Genomic DNA, 21,278 nt, shown 5'->3' with positions numbered 1-21,278 from the left:
TTACACCAACACACAGTCTATGCATGTATATTCTTTCTATGGAAATTCATTCTCGAAAAACCCACAGTGGGGTCATGAAGGTGGCCGTCAACTGAGCCGAATTAATCACACCACGCTCTTCATGGACTACTCTCACGGACAATTATGTTCGATGGCGAGTTAATGAGACATTTTTCAATCACTGTGAAGCGTAAAAGAGCCCACTGCTGATGGCATGTGCACACACACACACACGGGAACAAACGAGCAAGGACACTCCAGGACACTTATATTCCTCACACACACACCTGGCTCTTGCAAAAGGCTGACCTTTCCCTCTCACACCTCCGCTCTGTTCAGCTCTGCGTGGATCAGGGCTCTCGTCTGGGCTAAATCCAGCTCAACTGCAGGTGAAGGACTCTCAATCCCTCCCTCTATCTGCTACTCTATTCCCACCTCTATCCTCCGAGCAGAACGAGGAGATGAGTCAAACACGGGGCGGAAAAGAACAAGCCATCACCCTCACCAGCTTCTGTGTGATCCTGAAGATTTATAAGCGCCCTGAGGAGAAACAAAATCAAATAAAAGTGTCAGCATCTCTCTGCATGCAGCTGCAGATAATGCGCTGAAAAATAATTCATGCTTTATTGCCGGGCTGATGAGCGTTTGCAAGTGTCACATAAAAAGAACAACGGGGAGAGCGGTGCCAAACAGCTGGGATATTGTCTGCAGAGATGTAGAATAGTAAACCGCTCTATTCAGCGGAGCACAGGGAAACAAAAGCAGACCGAAGTACAAAAGGTAACGCCATGTCTGAGGGATGCAGCTTTGTGTCACCTGCACACACTGAGGGAAAAAAATCACCACTTGTGCTCGGCTGAGTTCAATTGTGCATTCATGCCACAGGAATCACAAGCAAGCCAGACATTTTACGGCTACGCTGACTTTCAAACACGCCGACTACGAGTAATTCGGTTTCAGCATGGTACCGGACATGCACCCTGGCTGAGAAAATCAGACATCAAATAAACAGTTAATTAGGATACTAATGCTGGTTTGCACTCGTGGCGCTACGATAAAATTGATTTCAGCGTTTTGCTAAACTGAGTAACTAATCTCCCGTTTTCTAGCCATTTCTGCTAATTACAAAGCCAGGAAAGCGCTGACAGGGGAGCTATGTAATTGGACCAGAAAAACGATTAGCGAAAAAGCTTATGAAATGATATCACTTTCATACACTGCTTGCCTCAATTTCTGGGGCGACTGAGGCAGTGTCAGTTTAAGGAACTGCTTGTAATAGCTCAGACTGGATTAACTGAAAAAACATAAACAGGCATAAATGAGCCTCTAATTGCGCTTTTCTCCGTGCCTGCAGGTCACATGAGGCGGTGCGGCGGAGCTCAGGCGCAGTCAGACAGCATTAATAAATTAAATCCACAGCAGAGCATGCAGGTAATCCATTACCTATCCCACAGGAGAGCTTCCAGGGAATATCAATCTAGGCAATTAGGGGAGAAACAATAAACACAGAAAACTAACATGCAAGTCTAGCAGTTTTAATCTATGGAGCCTTATGAGAGGAGCATAACTCAGAAAGTCTGCCAGACTCATTAAAAGTCCATTTGCAGTGAACACCTGCAGAACAAACAGGGGAGCGAGGCTGGAGACGGAGTACAATGCAGAGCGATGCCTCTCATTGGCTGGTCTTGGATAATTATCCTCGTAATGAAAAGCAGAAGCTGCATTGGCAAACTGGCGAGGAGATTTGGAAAGCTTTGGCTCAGCTCACTGAGTAACACGGCTCTCTGAGCGCACACAATCTCATGTTGCACTGAGTTCAACAAGCCAGAGAGAAATACTAACTGCTGCCATGCAATCATAAAAAAAGAAATCAGATACAGAACAGGATTTTCTCATGTGTGTTCCTTTTTAAAACAGCATTGAAAATCACCTTAAGCAGAAATCAAACAACCTTAAAAAGGCACAGGATAGAGAAAATCAGAAATAAATGAGAAATATGAAGATGAAATGAGAAGAAGGATGAGAGATTCATGCCCTAAGTGGCTGGAGGCTGCAGGACCTACCTGCCCGGCAGCTCTGCCCTCCATCCCTTCTGCTACTCAACCGTTTAGTTTCCATTGTACAGGAGGCACAATCTGCTGGAGAGGAGGCTGGGGTCGCCTCCCAGCTCGCTCCTCTGCAGCTGCCTGCTGCCTCCTGCTCGCTCGCTCGACTGAGTGAGAGTGAAGACGGGGAGAGGGGAGTGTAAAGGGAGAGGGTGAGGGAGTGGGTGTCACAAAGAGAGAGAGAGAGGGAGGGAGGGAGGGAGGGAGGGAGGAAGAGTGCTGTGCGAGCACAAGTCTACCTGCCACAACCCATCAAGCCAGCCAGCCTTGGAGACAGCGCCAAATCAACAGCTGGCCCCCGTGTGATGTCAGAGCCGAACAGCCAGTCAGAGCAGCCGTGGCCGGACGGCACTACGGAGCCGACTGAACCAAAGTCACCGGCTAAATGGGGCTCTTCATTAGCTACTCTGCTTTAGGATGGAGGCGGGGGGAGGTAGAGGAGGAGAAGGAGGAGGAAAGGGCAGCCAGGGACATGGGATAGATGGAAGGAGAGTGAGAGGAAGAGGAGAGGGTGGGAGGTAAGGCGCAGAAAAGAGTGGAGAAGGAGAAGAGAAAGGACAGGATCGACATGTCGGCAGCCAGCTAGGTGCTCAAAGAGCAGGTGGAGAGACGATGGGGAGGCGCTGGCCGCTGAGAGGCCGAGCTGTTCACTGGGCTACCTTCCCATTAAAGCTGGCACCCTGCGCTCCACACATGAAGGCAAGCTACAGCTAATCCCACTGACTCAGAGAGAGCCACCACCTGAAATACCACCCATTACTCAAAGCAGAGGAGGAGTAAAACACTGCAATAATATTGAGCTTTAGGCAAATCTCAGATAAGCTTATTGGTGGATCAGAGAGAAAACAATACACTGCTGCATGAGGAAGAAGAGCAGCTGCTTGTGCATGATCAAACCGCACCCCTCACCTCCTCTGTTTGATCTAAATCTGACTTTGGAGGATTGAATAGGAAAAACAAAAGGGATCACAGCCTCCACTTGGCTTGTTTATTTCATTAAGGATCGAATATCTTACATGACAGCGTGATAATTGAGCTTTGGAAATAATTGACTTCATGAAGCACTCTCCTCACTAAGTGACAGACAGGCTGTCAAAGACATAGGAAGTCACACACCGGTCCTATGCAGCTGAAGTCTAGACTGCCATAATGTGATTGTTTTTGTCCTTTCAGTCACTCAGACTTTAACAGCAAACACAGTGGGCGGAAAAGTTCCTGCTGTCACTAAGCAACCAACACTAGACTGCGACAACCGATCCGATGCGATCCTGCCTCATAATTGTACCATTCGTTATGCCAGGCCTCTGAAGAATGTATTATTGTGCTTCCTTAATCCCATGAAAAGGTCACCAATTGAACAAACAATTTATGGATAGGCGGATGAATTATTTAATGGCCCAGACCAAATATTATCGGAAAGAGACATTTTTTTCCCCCCTGGAAGGCGATGAATTATTTAGTCATCGGGGCCACATTCGGTGAAAGCCATTACACAGCATCCTCAACCTCAATATCTGATAATGTCATCAGCTCCGAATGTGCCCTAACCTGCGTAATGAACGGTCAACAGAGTCTCCGCTGCAGAAACAGTTATGGTAAACAATTATTAGCGTTTATTTTAAGCCTGGGAGTGGTGTGCCACAGAGTGTACACCACCACAACCAGAGCTTTGATTTAGTGTACCTCCGAATGCACAATACATCACCCAGCAGGTAAAAACAGACGCTGATATGTTTGAGGGATAACCATATTATCCAAATGTGCACAATCAGATTGAGGGATTCTCAATCAGCAAACACACAACGACTTATTATGGTCATAAATCCCTGTAAAGTACACACACACACACACACACACACACACACACCACACAGCCCTGCAAAGATTACCACATCATCTCCTGTAAACCAGCAGCCGCAGGGACGGAGCACTCTCCACCCACCAGGCTCCGCTGGTACCTTAATGAAAAAGATACTATCATGATGCCTCAGTGGTGGCAACGTATACGCTTTCAGTGCCATCTCCAGCAAAGATGAGGTAATAATTGCCTGGGTTAATGCATAGGAATTATAATGGGTTATTTATTACACAAGTACTAAAATGAGATGTTTTATTTATGGCATTTTTACGAGAATGAATGTAGTTCAAGTCAGGTTTCAAGGTCCACTTTTATAATCTATGTGACAGTAATGGAGTTGCACTATGTTTTAAAACTATACTACTATATAAAAAGGCTTTTTTTAAACATGCATTAAATCAACACTTGGCGTTGATGATGTGCACAGCTCCACTGCATCATTCATTGATTAATATTATTGTATGCAACAAGCCTTGGATACAGTGAGAGTGATTGACATTAATGCATTTTATTTATAATTAATACAAATATAACATGAACACTTATCTCCCTTATTGATAAAATAAGCTGCTTTGGTTATCTTGTACTTGTCAGGTAACGTTAACTGCGCAGCGTTTTATGTCAATTATTAATACGTGGGCTATATTAATACGGGGGACATTTTTTTCTATGTTTCCATAACGATGAAGGAAATGTCTAATATCCAGTTATCTATCCACCACAAAGACAAGATATGAGTATTAAAGGTGCGAGGATAAATCGAAAGTATATGCATTTTATTTAAATGAAAGCAATGCAATTTAAATGCTACTTTTCGGTGGCTATTGCTACACCAGACTCCATTACAAATGTGACAATTTGAATGTTTCCTCTGTATCGACCAACCGACAAACTACGGACAACAGGTGACTTTTTAATCTGAACATATATGCATGTAAAAAAAATTCGGCGTGTAAAACAATTACAAAAACAGCAAAGCAATGCAATTAAAGCTCATTTTATTGAAATGGCATGCCGCATCTTAACGGGAGAGAAACAGCCGAAGCAGGCCTAAAAGTTATTAAATTCTGCTGTATTATTTAACTACTAATGCACGCTTTTTTCCGAATAAAGCCGAATTTAAGAGTGTCCTCTAACCATTTCGAGTCCACATTTGCGTGCAAGGTGTGTGCTTTTGCAGCAGCGCAAAAAGCAACATTATATCAGCCACATTTTTGGCCTGCCACTGGGGCTTGAAATCGGCCAAACACCGGTGTCATGCACGAGCAGGAGACATGTTTACTGCTAACTAGCTCATGAAAACGCCACCCTTTCGGAGTCTTTTCCTCCAATAATTGTTGCACATGATACTGCAGATATCTAACGTTGCCTTACCTCTTTTGGTTAACACAGTTGAGTCTCTACCGAGGGAGAAGAAGCGAAATGAAGGAGAGAGAGCAGAAAGCCTGGTGCGTCAGATCCTTACGTCGGACACGTAAGGGTGTTGAAAACATGACACGTTTTTGTCGTTGCTGGATTTTTTTTGTGCGTAATGGCACTTTGCATGGAGACTGAAAAATTATCCAACTAATATCCTCCTGAGGAATAAAAAAACGTCTTCCAATTTCCTATTTTAGCCCTAAATTATCTATTTAGGGTTTAAAAATATTTGCTGGGTAGCTTGTGAATTTCTTCCAGGAGTCACTACAGTCTTATTTAAGTGTTGTTTATATTTAACATCATTAATACAAATCTGCACACGTCTTAAATACATGTAGTGGAGTAAAAGTACACTATTTACCTCTGAATTGTAGTGAAGTAGATGTACAAAGTAGCATAACATGAAAATACTCAAGTAGTATCTCAAAATAGTACTTTAGTAAATGAGTAAATTTACTTAGTTTCTTCCCACCTCTGCATAATGGCACTAAAAACAATATATCGCTTATAAAATATATTAAAAGTTAACATTTGTAGGTAAATGTCATTGCATTTGTTTATAAAGAGATACAGGAAGTTGTATGCGTGATGACGTCACGTGCAGCGGATGCTAGGTGACCTAAACAGAGACATTTGCCGGGAAACTTTCTCCTGTTTCAGTCCAGATTAAAGTGATTCCGGCGGCTCTTTCCACTGTCTAACCGGGTAAGGACACCACACACACACTCACAAATACAAAGCTTGTTTCTTGTTATGTTGCTTTGCTAACAAAAGGCTTTTATATGCATGCTATGTGCTTAGTTACTGCTGCAGGATCACGATGCATAGCAACCACTGACTGCATGTGTGGCTGCACATGGGGCATTTAAATCAACATAAAAGTCAAATAAAGCGATAATGTTAGCTTGCTAGTTTTCTACTCGCATGGTAGCTTGATGAGGGAGTCAAATACCACACAAAAACAAATACATCCGGTTTTAAAATAATGATTATATGGGTAAAGAGCTTTTATTTTTGTGGGCAGGTCTGTTTACTTCCGGTGCTGCTAAATCCTGACTTTATTTTAGGTGGTTAAATTAACTCCAAATATGTTTTTGCATACTTTATTGTGTGTTAACTTGTTGTTGGCCCCTAACCTTGCAAAATATAATTATTGTGCGATGATATAATATGTATAAATTCACTGTTTTGCATATTGTGTTTATCTTCTACTGCTGATATATCGTTATTGTTCTTTATTAGTATTATATTTACCTCTAATTCATGTGCAATGTCTTATCTATGCTGCTGAAAATTGGGATCAATTAACTATCTTATCTTAATATATCACAGATACAGTGAATTTAAACTTCATTAGATACACTTTATCAAACTGCAAAACACTGATTTCCAGATCAGAAAATAATACTTTGACGCCTTAAGGTGATTTTAGTTGAATATTACCTGTTGTTAATATGTAGTATTGTTGTTCTAAGCATTATAGCTATTATAACTAACATAATTAATCTTAAAAATGAGCTTTGCACACAATATATGACATGCACATCCTGTTCTCCATCTGACCACTGTTGTTCTGGGATGTTGGTACAGTTTTAGACATAATGAATATGTGGAGTTGACACTTATAGGGAGGCTTGACAGCAGCAGGTGAGGCAACACAGAAAAGATGCTGTAACTGCAGGCAGCTGAGACGGCAAACTTTGACCACCTCATCTAAAATTCGGACTTTCTTTGTCCACTACACTGCGTCACCCATCCTCTCATAATGCTATTCCTGTCAGAGCTAATAGGCAGCAGGGGACGGCTCCTCAACATTATTATGTAACATGTTTACATCAGCATCAATACTGCAAACAATATTGCATTTGTACATCTTATTTATGTAATGTATCATATTCCAATTACTTGTATATACAGTAGACTCTCCTTACACTATTTTATCTGTTTTATTGTGTTGCATTGTTGGAGGATCCTGTGAACTAAGATTTTCATTGACATAACTACACGATAGCTATGTACACATGACAATAAAAGCCTTGAATTAAATCTTGAATTTATTTTCTCTTTTGCTCCAGCCCAAAATCTGTCGGCTGAATGAGCGAGTGCCGAGAAACTGATGAGGATATACAAATGGAAATGGACGATAATGGCCTGCAGACCCCTCGCTGTGAAACAAGATGGTCACAGCAACTGTCAGGCCTCCCTCCCAAGCTCCTGCAGCGTCTGATGCCTTTCCAATTGGAAGGAGTGGAGTTCGCTTTATCTAAGAATGGACGGTAAGCAGTCCGTTAAAACACAGCTGAAGTCAATTTGTATAGTATATCATTTTCTATGTGTGGATTTATGAGGTTTCATTCATCCATAGCTATCTGCTATTGCACCGACCAAAAAAAAAACACCTCATTCAACCCCAAAACATATAACTTTTATGTTTTGTTTAAAATCATTAATTACATGACAAGCGAAACCATTGATTTGACGTCTAAATGTGGACCCAAAGACGTCTGTTGTTAATTTGTAAGGGACAGTGTAATCCCCCCTTTGAATTTATACCATCCTGTGTTTGTGTAAATATTAAGATATTGATATGAAGATGCTTTCACCTTTTAAAAAATCAGATTTTCTTTACTCAGGAGCTTCACAGCAATTACAGAAAGAGGCAAGGTGTTTGTCACGGATATGTTTACAGCACATTTTTTCCCATTAGTCATTTAGTCAAATTTTATAGTATGATTGCATAGATAATATGCTTCATTGAGCGTTAAAGTGAGCAGTCCTAATTGACCTATATAGCAGGAAAGCGCTGATTTCCGTCCCATATTGATAGCTCAAGAAACAAGTAGAAAGTCAAGAATATATTATGTAGCAAGGTCACATAGGGTCCATGTTTTATCATTGAAAACAATCACAAGTCCATGTAGAGTTTACTCGGCTGCCCTTATGTCCGTAAGTGTTTGGCAGGACTTCCTCCCAGTCGATTTACAGGAAGGTCAGCGCAGGGGGAGACAATCTGAGCGCCGCCGAAGTGATGCAGAGCGGCCATATTGATTCAGAAAACACTGGGAGGCGATGCTTTGTTACACTGGTGGGTCAGGAGTCAATTGGCTCTGGCTGCACGGTGCAGAAAGCTACCTCAGTCAATTGGCATCAATGTGACAGGAAGGGCTTCTCTCTGGAGACGAGAACAAGTGACATTAGCTCAAGATATTACAGTTAAAGGCAGCCTGCTTTACTCTCAATCTCAATCTCAATCTTTATTTGTTTGTGTAGCACATTTAAAACAACCTCAGTTGACCAAAGTGCTGTACAGGGAACACACACAATATGAAATAACACTAAAATAATAAAACAATAATTAAAGGTCCCATGTCATGCTTTTCCGGTTATTACCCGTCCCCTTGTGTTATGAAGCTTCTGCATGTAAACGGTCTGCAGAGTCACAAACCCTCAAAGTACACCCTGTAGGGAGTAAAACTCTAACACAGAAAAGACCTGTCTATGCTGCCCCAGAACGCCTCGTTGGACATTTCTCATGTTCCATTGTTTGCTTCCTGGGTTCTGTGACGTGTGAACACCCACATCAACAACAAATGACCGGATTGGCCCAAATGGACCAATCCGTGGAGCACCTCACACACCAGGATCCCTTGGCTAACTAACAGGGAGCCCCCATTGACTTGCATAGAGCTCTCTGAACGCTGGTAATAGACGAGTTGGGATGGTGGAGAAATGCTCTCTGCAGACCCATTCTCACAGCGTTATAAACCTTTTTCTTTCTCAATATCAAGCCACACTTATTGTTTTTAGTTCGGCTGTGAGTGTTTGTGTGTGCTCAGGATGAGTTTCGCTTGTTCTCGCTGTATCGCCGACCCGGAAATCTGTCCGCTCTTCGCAGCAGCGAGCCTCGCAACGTCCCGACCAATCAGAGCACACTGGGCTCACAGGGAGGGGGGGGCAGGAGCAAGCCGTGTAGGACAGAGAGTGAATACACATACTATACAGAGATGCTGTATGAGAAACCAATGTGATTTTGGAAAATTGCACAATTTAAATGTATTCTAGTAGACCTCAACAATGGAATTATGATCAGTAGAAATGGCCATGACATGGGACCTTTAAAAATATGATAAAATGCACAATAACTAGAAACATATACAAACATATACAAATGTCAAAATGTTATTCTCAACTAGTAATAAAAGCCAGGTGAGTTTTGAGCTGAGATTTACTACAATATAGACTACATTCTGTATGCCTACTCAAGCATACAGTAGGTGTTGCTCAGGTGGTGATAGGCAGCTATAATAAGCTTTAGGATATGATTGGACGATAGCTGCTTGTGGGAGGACTTCTCTTCTATTCATATCATATTTGCTACAGTAGGTTTCCAATTATTTGTGTCTCCTTTTAAATCCATTGTGTCCTTCATTAGTAATAAGACATGAAGCCATTTTAGGAAGCCACCTCCTCCACATCCAGGTTGCTACACATAATAAAAGTAGTATAGTGAGATGATAATACAGTGACTAAGAGGCGCTTTAAGCCCGCTGTGTGCCGCACTCACACACAGGCAGACGGTAAAGATGATAACGAGCTAAAAATTGTCTTTTTATTGACAGTAATCTCCATCTTTTGATGTATCCGACGCACCCTGCTGTTCTTTATTTGTTCGTTTAATCTCCTCGGAAAGAGAGGAGAATTAAAGCGCCAGTGTCTTTTTCGGATGCTCAACAGAGACCAGATGTAGCTGCAGGCTTGCTGGATTTTTTTAGGAAGGAATGTAGCAATTCCCACAAATGTAAGATGCCTGAAGTGAAACTACACAAACTGACAGACAGAACAAGATGCCAGCCCTTCATTATGATATAACTCCTGTAATGCACTGAGCTGCGTACATTGATGTCTGATATCTAACAGTGTGGGAGGATCCGTGGGACGCTTTTTCCTTTTAAATCTCACATTGGTTGTGTCTTTCCGCATCATCAAGAGCATCGAACCGAATGCCTCAAATGTTGTTGCAATTCAAATACTTATGGGGCCCACTGTGTGGGAGGGTGAGTGAGTTTTATGAGGGATAATGTGGGGAAGTTGTGGCACAGTGCGACGATAAAAACCCCTGAGATGTGGTTTATTGCATTGTTAGGAAAGTTGAGCAAAAGTGTGCCGTTCGGGTGCTGACATCTGCACATATTCAGCTTTTCTAACCCGTGTTACATCGGTACAACGCACTACTCCATCCATTAGGACCTCTGGTCACTTTCATTAAGGTGTTGACTGCTTGAAGCACTCTATGTCCGCCTCGCTCTGATTTGTCCGAAGTCTTATTGTTAGTGACTGCCTGTGCTTTTATTAAATAAGGCCGGGTGTGCTGTTGTGAGAGGAGATCAATAAGCCGGCTGTGTTGTCTCCGCCTGTGACGGTCAAATTACTGAGAAGTCCTTCCAGAGATGGACTTAACTATCTACGCACACACAAGATGATTTATTTAGTCGTCCATAAGTGTAGGTCATAATAAAGAGACTGTACACAGAGTGCTTCCATTAAATCATTGGGCGATTCTGCAGTTACAGTACTGGGAGTTCAATTCATCTTATTTCTGTAGACCAACCTTTAACGCCAATGGTGCATTCACTTGCTCCTCAGATGGTGCCGTTTACAGAGATGGGAAGTCATTGTGGACATTCAGTCTTAATGTGGAAACAACATGGAAGCTAGAAAGTATACAGATGCTTAGAGCAGCATTTACTTTCACGTTGTTTTTGTGTGATATGACCTGGATCAGGATCAGTAGCTTTTTGATAATGTTTCTGACGGACGGACTAACTTAGCTCAAAACGTGCAATTAAAAACTTCAAATAACCAAAGGATCTTGTGGGAAACGATGCACTTGTAGGACCAGTAAGAAGCTGGGGAGATAATATAGAGTTTTAAGGCCCAGTATATTTGCTATAATTTACAGCAAATTAATTTCTCGTTAAATAGTTCATTTTTTTAGCATTAGATTTTAAAAAGCCAATGTTGATTCAGATATGGAAAAAAGAAGATATAATCAATGCACTAGTTGATAATTGGTCCATATATTTAGGCTAGAAAAACAAAATCAACTCAACAAAAAGACAATTCATAAAAGAGATCAAATAATACTTAAAAAATAGACATTGTAAATGCAGCAAAAAGTGCTAACGTGCATGGATAAAGCATAGTTAGATGATCTCTGGAAAAGCAGCATTTTAGAGTGACACTCACTATTGAAACATCTTCCATCACATACTTGCAGAAGAAAAGCTCAAACCCTTTTCCCTCTAAAGGCTACTTTGTTTTGATTTCAAGTTCATTCTCCAAATACAGCAGCACTGCTCTCTGAACCCAGAGATGTGTGTGAGCACGGCGAGGTGTGTGAGCACGGCGAGGTGTGTGTGAGTGAGCACGGCGAGGTGTGTGAGCACGGCGAGGTGTGTGTGAGTGAGCACGGCGAGGTGTGTGTGAGCACGGCGAGGTGTGTGTGAGTGAGCACGGCGAGGTGTGTGTGAGCACGGCGAGGTGTGTGTGAGCACGGCGAGGTGTGTGTGAGTGAGCACGGCGAGGTGTGTGTGAGTGAGCACGGCGAGGTGTGTGTGTGTGAGCACGGCGAGGTGTGTGTGTGTGAGCACGGCGAGGTGTGTGTGTTTGAGCACGGCGAGGGTGTGTGTGTGAGCACGGTGAGGTGTGTGTGTGTGAGCACGGCGAGGTGTGTGTGTGAGCACGGTGAGGTGTGTGTGTGTGAGCATGGCGAGGTGTGTGTGTGTGAGCACGGCGAGGTGTGTGTGTTTGAGCACGGCGAGGTGTGTGTGAGCACGGCGAGGTGTGTGTGAGCACGGCGAGGTGTGTGTGTGTTTGAGCACTGTAAAAGCATTTCTGCAGCTCTTTTGTGCAGCGCTCCCTCCAAACCACGGCACACTTCAGGTCCAGTCCTCAGAAGAGAACCTGGAAGATTGGGGTTAGACACCGGGCCACACAACACATCACTGTGCCGAGGTCAAACCCATCAAATCATCGCTAGGCGGGGGTTTTGGGGGGGGGGTTTGGAGCCCATTTCCTGACACTTTGGGGCTTGTGGGTTTCAGAGATAACATTAGAAAGATGGGGCCGTGCCGTCGTCAGGCAACAGCTCTGCAGCATCCTCGCAGTCTCAAACCGTCAAGACGACACTCAGGTTATTTAAAGCAGGATGATTAATGTGTTGGGAAATGGCAAGCACCTGCCCCAGTGTGGGTGTGTGTGTGGGTGTATGCGCATGCACAAATATGTGTGTGTGTGTACACGTGTTTTGCTTTTTTTGCATATCTTTTGTGTGCATTTTCACACACATACTGTCCTGCTCGTGTGTGTGTATCTGTGTGTGTGTGTGTGTGTGTATTGCGCTGACTGGGCCGGTGTGCTGGCAATTAGAAAAACCACCAGTGGCAAGGTGCACATTAATCATGTTCCTCAGCTGAAAGAGAGAAATGGGGCGGAGATGGGGGGGAAGAGGAGGAGGAGGAGGAAGAATAATGAGCGGCTGTGTCTGAGGTATTCAGAGCCGGGCGCTCGCACTGTTTGCTCTGACATGGCGTTGGAAGCATTTATGAATAAGCAAGGTCATGACAATAGGCCCAAATCCACCGGGCGGAGAGAAGCAGGTTTATCAATCTTTACTTTCTCCGCGGGGACGACTTCAGCTAAGGAGTGTGACACACTTTCATTGTTCCTCCATCATGTACAGTGTAGTGTGGGGACTAGTGGGCTGTTATAAGGTTGCCAGAGAACCATATCAGAGACAGCCACACAAGTGAGGCTATTCCCAGTTTAAGGCTCAGTTGCAGGAGTATCATTAACTCTTACAAATGGGAAATTTAAGGAGAGTTATCAAAAGTGGGAGGGACATTTTTATAGTATATTAATGGTTAATTGATCATCAAAATATGTGTTAGATCTAACCTGGATCCTAACGTTTAAACTTTGATCATTGTGTGGCAACTCTTTGAGATGCATAACAAGCCGTGATTCAAAACAAATGAGATACTTTTTCATGTTTCCTTTCTTTTCCTGTGAAATCAGATGAAACCCAAACACAGTATGCACTCTCCGAAGACACAGGCATTTCCAATAAGCAGCACAACAACAACATAAATATTGAATAGCAACAGCACTTGTCAAACTGAGACAAAGCACCAGTGCAGACATATATTACAAGTGACAGATCTGTAATATGTCCGAGAGCAGAGTGTGTGTGTGTGGTGACAGTGTGTGTGTGTGTGAGGTAACAGTGTGTGTGTGTGTGTCGTCGCCGTCGGCTTGAGCAAAGCCCCTTTGTATATGTAATCTACTTCTTTATATAACAACCAGGGCAGCTCTGACAAAGTTTTCTTTTGTTTTACAGATGCATGATCGCTGATGAGGTAAGCACACACAACGCTGGCTCAGGAAAATCTATTCCCCCAAAAAATGAACGTGGGACTTCGCTGCATGCCGTCCAAATTAATTTGTCAGCCCAGCGCAGCACTCCCACCTGCCTAATCGCTTTTGACACGAGAATCATTCTGAGACCTTATTACTCTTGGGCCGCACATCAGCCCCAGCCGTCATGTGTAATTTACCGCAGAGCCGCTGCAGAATTGACTTTGTTTTTCTTTCCCCTTCGCTGGGTGTTGATTTTCTGCGTTCCAGATGGGTCTTGGGAAGACGGTGCAAGCCATTGCTGTTGCGTACGCCTACAGGAAGGAGTGGCCCCTGCTGGTGGTGGTGCCCTCGTCCCTGAAGTATCCGTGGATCGAGGAGCTGGAGAGGTGGATCCCCGAGCTGCAGCCTGGAGACATCAACCTGGTGGAGAACAAGAGCCACACCATGTAGGTCACAGCGTCACAATAGGATATGATATTGCTTCTTTGGACAGGGATCAGATATCACAAGGTCCCGATCCATATGTCATTACACACCTAGCAGGTCGTCTCCTTTCACCTTCATCCCTTCAAACAACCTCAGCCAGGCTAAACAAACAAATGATAAGGTGTAGTTAAATCTGCATTAAGTGTTTTTTTGGCCTATAATCAATCCAATAATCACTAAATGTTTTGCTCCATTTCGAAAAAACAACCCTTTACTTTATCATACAGACTTTGTGGTAGTATGGTTTAAAACAGGGGTGTCAAACTCAAGGCCCGGGGGCCAAATCCGGCCCGCGACTTCATTTTATGTGGCCCCACAAGAGCTTGCAAAGAATATAATATGTTTATTATACGGTTACATGCTACTTTACAGAAGCACGTTGCCCATAAACGACATGTCCCACAATGCATCTCAAATTTGCCTTTTTCTCAGAATTTGCCTTTTTTTGTCCAAATATGCCTTTTTTCTTAGAATTAGCCTTTTTCTCATGAATAGATATTTTTTTCAAAATGTCACTTCTCTTTTTCAAAATGTCACAATCAATGTTTTTCCAGAATGTGGCTTTTCTTTTAAAATCATATTGTGACATTCTTACTGAAGAGACTTGCAATTATTTGCTCTAGACTTCTGCTTTCAGACGTAGTTAATTATGAAGTTATATTAATTAATGATATAGTCTTAAAGTTACAACCGGCCCTTTGAGTGCAACCATAATGCTGATGTGGCCCGTGATGAAATTGAGTTTGACACCCCTGGTTTAAAAGAATCATTATCAAATGTTTTGCTAGAATATATATATATAATGGATTATCTGATTCACACGCACGACTCATTTCCAATCAGCAACCTCATTTTTATACTTGACATTGGTTTTGGGGAACAGTTTAATATTGGCAACATGAGGAAGTCTTACCGCTGTCAAACTTTTTATTAGGTCAAAAAGTGAAACCTTGAGGGAAATATGCTGAATTTAATATCCATAGTGGTAAAAACTAGCTGTATTTATTACTTACTTTGGTTAAAGGTCACATCTATAATATTTCTTTAAATGCATTACTTGTCTGTCTCCTTTTTAAATATTATTTAAATCACTGAAATGTAATTTAAATTTAAATAAGTACGTCCATATTTGTTGTCCAAGAAAAAGACATCACAATTAAAACAGCAAAAGTTCGAAGGAAATATTAAATAAATGTATTATATAAAAGTATTATATCAGGTGGCACAACAGTCCTGTATTATGTAGGTAATTAAGACTTGATTCACTATATTTGAATAATTAATTTAGGGTACATTTCTTCATGTTATGGCGCAGATATGGACACATTTGCAGATTCAGACCCACAGATTTTAAACGCTCATAGATTATTTAAACCACGTGTGTATCGTGTTCATCTTTCATAGCAAGTGAAACATCATTTGGACTAAAGTGGAAGTTGTGGTAGTGTCTGTCTGCTTCTTCTTCTTCTTCTTCTTCTTCTTCGCATTCAGGCGGTAATAATTGACCTAAAGAGAGAAGGAATAGACACGTAAACACGCTCGGTCACACCGCACTGTGATGGACAGAGAAGTTTTGCCTGACAATTTAATCTGAAAGTGTCCCCGGGTGTCAGGAGTCAGCGGGCCGATGTTTGACAGCGCTGACAGACAAATCATGTCAACGCAGCGTCGGCAATATTGCTGGAGGAATGTTTTGTGTAAAAAATGCTGCGGTAGAGAAAAGCGTCTCATATTCACAGCTGTTTATATTGATTCAGGTCCATAACAATGTCTAAAACACTTCTTTATCAGTTCAACTTTCCCCCAGTTTCTTCCTAGTTGTATTTTTGAATGAAACTTTTCTCTATCTGTGACTTGGAGGAAAAAAAACTCCTCAGCACCTCACATCACAGTGGAGGCGCAGAGAGGTTGTGAATGCCTTCTGGGGGAAAATGTGTCCTTGAACCGGGATGTGTTAATGACTGAACAGGGAGGCAAGGAAAAAAATTATGCAGCGCCTCCTCTCAGTATTTTTGACTCGCTCCTTCTTTTGTAGAACATGAATGGCACCTCAGGTTTATTTCAGCTCGGGAAAGTGTGTGTGGTGAAGGCGATGAATTAAAATCGCAACAGATGCTGGAGAGTTTTTGATTTCTCAGAGATTCTTATTGAGTTTCATGCTTGCTCGTTTGTTTATCCGCGACTCTGTAGCTGTGTGTTTGTGTTAAGACATAAAAGCGGAAAATGCAATACAGCTAAGGACTGCATTTCTTAAGCAGGAGAAAATACCTGCAGCCCTAGTTTGTGCCTGGCAGTGTCCGTCTGTGTTTTCCTTTGTGTGCCTTTTACATTATCAAGTCCACACACCCTTTTTAAAGCTCCAGAAGTCAATAAAACACAAGAATATTTGAACAGATGTATTTATTCCTAGCTGTTAACACACATTTGTCAGTGTGAAAGGTGGAAGAACTACAGTGGCAGTTCAAAGGATGAGGTTGCCTTGTATCTACATGGTGTGATACGGTGTGTGTTAACACCTGATTCATATTTTTCGGCTTTGAGCTTCACTGTCGTCCCATATATATCAAAACGTCGTCAATAAGCCAAACGTTTTTTCATTACAATGATGTCTTTTATTTTGATTTAATCTCAAATAAGACATCCTGCCATAAATGCTCTCGAACCAAATGTGCATTTATCCGTGGTTGAAAGTAGTCCCGTAATGTTTTACTATTAGCTCCACAGTGCCATCTGTTACATGAATGTACTGAGCTTTAAAACAAATCTATTTCTGAAAGGTTATACTGTTATTGGATGAAAAATAATCAACACACAATGAAAGTAATAAAGTTAACAGATAGCATAATGTTTGCCATGTTTGTGGTTATGATTTTTCCTACCATGACCCGATTTGATTGCTGTTTCCTTAAAGGTCACCTATTATACTGGTTTTCATCAATATATCACAGGTCTCAGATATATACAGAACATGTCTCTGATTGGCTGAAACACCAAACTGATCATTGCAGCATCCCATAATCCCCTCTGTTTCAGCCCTGTTGCAAAAGTGCTGATTCTCTGTCTGTTACTTTAGATGAAAATAAGGAGCCCCTCCCCACGCCCCTCTGAGAGACATTTGGTTACAAAGAACTCAATGGTGCTCTAGGAGGAGATTCAGGTGATAAGGTGGGGGGGGGGGGGGGGGGTTACCTTGGTTGCTGATTGGCTAATGGTTACACAAGCCAACACATCGTTATGACATCATAAAGTGGCCAAAATCTGATCAGCTCATTTTCAGACAGGTTTTTATAGAAATGGATCAGGACAAAAAGAGAGAGAATCTTTGTTCCTGAAACTTTCAGAGTCTCTGAGGGGACACATGGTGATGTAGAAGAGACATGAAGAAGAGGGGACACATGTTGATGTAGAAGAGACATGAAGAAGAGGGGACACATGTTGATGTAGAAGAGACATGAAGAAGAGGGGACACATGTTGATGTAGAAGAGACATGAAGAAGAGGGGACACATGTTGATGTAGAAGAGACATGAAGAAGAGGGGACACATGTTGATGTAGAAGAGACATGAAGAAGAGGGGACACATGTTGATATAGAAGAGACATGAAGAAGAGGGGACACATGTTGATGTAGAAGAGACATGGAGAAGAGGGGACACATGTTGATGAAGAAGAGACATGAAGAAGAGGGGACACATGTTGATGTAGAAGAGACATGAAGAAGAGGGGACACATGTTGATGTAGAAGAGACAGGAAGAAGAGGGGACACATGTTGATGTAGAAGAGACATGAAGAAGAGGGGACACATGTTGATGTAGAAGAGACATGAAGAAGAGGGGACACATGGTGATGTAGAAGAGACATGAAGAAGAGGGGACACATGTTGATGTAGAAGAGACATGGAGAAGAGGGGACACATGCTGATGTAGAAGAGACATGAAGAAGAGGGGACACATGTTGATGTAGAAGAGACATGAAGAAGAGGGGACACATGTTGATGTAGAAGAGACATGGAGAAGAGGGGACACATGTTGATGTAGAAGAGACATGAAGAAGAGGGGACACATGTTGATGTAGAAGAGACATGAAGAAGAGGGGACACATGTTGATGTAGAAGAGACATGGAGAAGAGGGGACACATGTTGATGTAGAAGAGACATGGAGAAGAGGGGACACATGTTGATGTAGAAGAGACATGAAGAAGAGACATGAAGAAGAGGGGACACATGTTGATGTAGAAGAGACATGCAGAAGAGGGGACACATGTTGATGTAGAAGAGACATGAAGAAGAGGGGACACATGTTGATGTAGAAGAGACATGAAGAAGAGGGGACACATGTTGATGTAAAAGAGACATGAAGAAGAGGGGACACATGTTGATGTAGAAGAGACATGAAGAAGAGGGGACACATGTTGATGTAGAAGAGACATGAAGAAGTGGATTTTGCATAATAGGTGACCTTTAATGTGTTCCTGCAGGGGCATCAGCAGCAGCAAGGTGACGGTGCTGGGTTACGGCCTCCTTACTACAGATGCTCGCCCCCTGGTGGAGGCTCTGATCCGGCAGAAGTTCGCCGTGGTCGTGGTGGACGAGTCACATTACCTCAAGTCCAGGAATGCAGCGCGAACAAAGATCCTGGCGCCTCTCATCCAGAACACCAAGCGGGCCATCCTGCTCACTGGGACTCCTGCTCTGGGTCGGCCTGAGGAGGTAAGACCATCTGATTAAAGGACAATTGACAGGTGTCTCATGGGAAATGCCTGTTATGCAGATGTGGGAAGTAGTGGAGTACAAATACTTCATTACTGTACTTAAGTAGATGTTTCTGGTATCAGTACTTTACTCCACGACTTTTACTTCTTACATGTTGAACACAAATACCTGTACTTTCTACTTCTTACATTTTGAACACAAATACCTGTACTTTCTACTTCTTACATGTTGAACACAAATACCTGTACTTTCTACTTCTTACATATTGAACACAAATACCTGTAATTTCTACTTCTTACATTTTGAACACAAATACCTGTACTTTCTACTTCTTACATGTTGAACACAAATACCTGTACTTTCTACTTCTTACATGTTGAACCCAAATACCTGTACTTTCTACTTCTTACATATTGAACACAAATACCTGTACTTTCTACTTCTTACATTTTGAACACAAATACCTGTACTTTCTACTTCTTACATATTGAACACAAATACCTGTAATTTCTACTTCTTACATTTTGAACACAAATACCTGTACTTTCTACTTCTTACATATTGAACACAAATACCTGTACTTTCTACTTCTTACATGTTGAACCCAAATACCTGTACTTTCTACTTCTTACATATTGAACACAAATACCTGTACTTTCTACTTCTTACATGTTGAACTCAAATACCTGTACTTTCTACTTCTTACATGTTGAACACAAATACCTGTACTTTCTACTTCTTACATGTTGAACACAAATACCTGTACTTTCTACTTCTTACATGTTGAACCCAAATACCTGTACTTTCTACTTCTTACATTTTGAACACAAATACCTGTACTTTCTACTTCTTACATGTTGAACCCAAATACCTGTACTTTCTACTTCTTACATGTTGAACACAAATACCTGTACTTTCTACTTCTCACATTTTCCAAACAGGCTGGTTCCTTTAGTTTGAATGTGTGTTTGGTGGCGTGATCATTATTATTTAGAGTCATTGCGTGCCTATTGATTTGAACACGATCCGTGTATCCATCATTTCCTGGTCTTCTCTAAAGAAGAGGGACCAATGAAAACGTTGTCATGTTGCCGTTGTTCAGCATGGAAACATTCATTAGCTAACAATGACATTATTGTTCTATTAATATAAAGGGAGGTCAGGTACTCTTTAAAACAGCTGCTAGTTATGGGTACTTTTTACTGAAGTACATTTCAAAGTTCTTTACTTTTACTTGAGTAAAGAAGTTTAGTCAGTACTTCTACTTTTACACGAGTATCTGTACTTCTACTTGATTAAAGGATGTGTGTACTTTTGCCCTCTGCTGTTATGATGAATAATACATATTTAGAAGCTGCTTTCCTTCCCTACAACATGAACTTAGCTTTGAATTTCTGGACAGGAAGGAGCAATTCGGACAAATATATATAAGAAACCACATGCAGCAAATTAGAAGAATACATACTTCAAAAGGTGGTTCTGAGCCCACGCTGGTGAAGAAACCTTATCAAGCTTCTCACGAAGGTGTTTTACATCACCGCACAGGTAGATCGCCATGGTAACTTGCATCATTGCAGGTTACACTCTGATCCAACATATAAAAAAGCCAATTAACTCTCCCCGGCATCACTTATCCTCCAGGATCCCGTGGACTTATTTCAATAACCTTTGTTGCAAAAACTTGATTTACAAAACCCGGCATGAACAGACACTGCACTGCAATAAATGAGACAAGTAATAAAAAGAGGCGCGCAGGGGAGGGGTGACTATTGAATTTAGAGACAATAAGAAGGGCTGTTCACAGGACAACAGTGTTTGGAGAGCGCCGGAGCCAATCCCCTCTCCATAATGATTTATTATATCATTTTTATATATGATACATCCAAGCAGTAGATTGTAGCCGTATTCCATCACTGCAGAAGATGAAGTGGACTCTGGGAATAGAAAATCTTTTCACAGAAACAATGCAGTATCAATAAGATGCTGCATGTCCACTGTACTGTAATGATAAGGCACTGACACAGCTCTGGCTTTCACACCTACTTTCTCACAGGAGTTGCAATACATTTGACTTGTAATGGTCATAAGATCATTAGAGTGGCTGTAGTTAATGATACCATAACATATTTTCTCCTAATTGATTTTCATATTAACAACATATATTGTTTATTTGCCTCTCTGGTCGGCAGTAATGCAGTGTATAAATATAGGGCTTTTATTGTGAAAGGTTAACACACTTTTAAAGGCTAATAGGGTACCAATCTTAATACTGATGCTGTCA

The 21,278-nt window shown here is 41.9% G+C and overlaps 2 protein-coding genes across 10 annotated transcripts in view; one reads left to right on the top strand and one right to left on the bottom strand.

Moving 5' to 3' along the window:
- The window catches only part of LOC117499041 (R3H domain-containing protein 1-like), a 41,845-nt gene extending 36,419 nt beyond the window's left edge, over positions 1-5,426 (bottom strand). For 7 of the 9 annotated variants that reach the window (XR_004557650.1, XR_004557649.1, XM_034151276.1 and 4 more), the window contains exon 1: positions 5,338-5,426. The gene's annotated coding sequence lies outside the window, so the exon portion shown is untranslated. Of the gene's footprint in view, positions 1-2,063; positions 2,229-3,994; positions 4,059-5,337 lie in introns of those variants that run through there. The other 2 variants (XM_034151278.1, XM_034151277.1) reach the window with 2 other exon arrangements.
- A 574-nt stretch (positions 5,427-6,000) lies between these two features.
- The window catches only part of zranb3 (zinc finger, RAN-binding domain containing 3), an 84,215-nt gene continuing 68,937 nt past the window's right edge, over positions 6,001-21,278 (top strand). The window contains exons 1-5 of the mRNA XM_034150993.1: positions 6,001-6,087; positions 7,458-7,658; positions 13,781-13,799; positions 14,068-14,246; positions 18,763-18,994. Of these exons, the coding sequence (XP_034006884.1) occupies positions 7,477-7,658; positions 13,781-13,799; positions 14,068-14,246; positions 18,763-18,994 (612 nt within the window). The 5' untranslated portion in view covers positions 6,001-6,087; positions 7,458-7,476. The remainder of the gene's footprint in view (positions 6,088-7,457; positions 7,659-13,780; positions 13,800-14,067; positions 14,247-18,762; positions 18,995-21,278) is intronic.

The sequence above is a fragment of the Trematomus bernacchii genome, unplaced genomic scaffold (assembly GCF_902827165.1).
Source record: "Trematomus bernacchii unplaced genomic scaffold, fTreBer1.1, whole genome shotgun sequence".
NCBI classification, from domain to species: domain Eukaryota; kingdom Metazoa; phylum Chordata; class Actinopteri; order Perciformes; family Nototheniidae; genus Trematomus; species Trematomus bernacchii.
The sequence above is the reverse complement of the archived record's forward strand: the minus strand, read 5'-3'. Positions and strand labels throughout refer to the sequence as shown.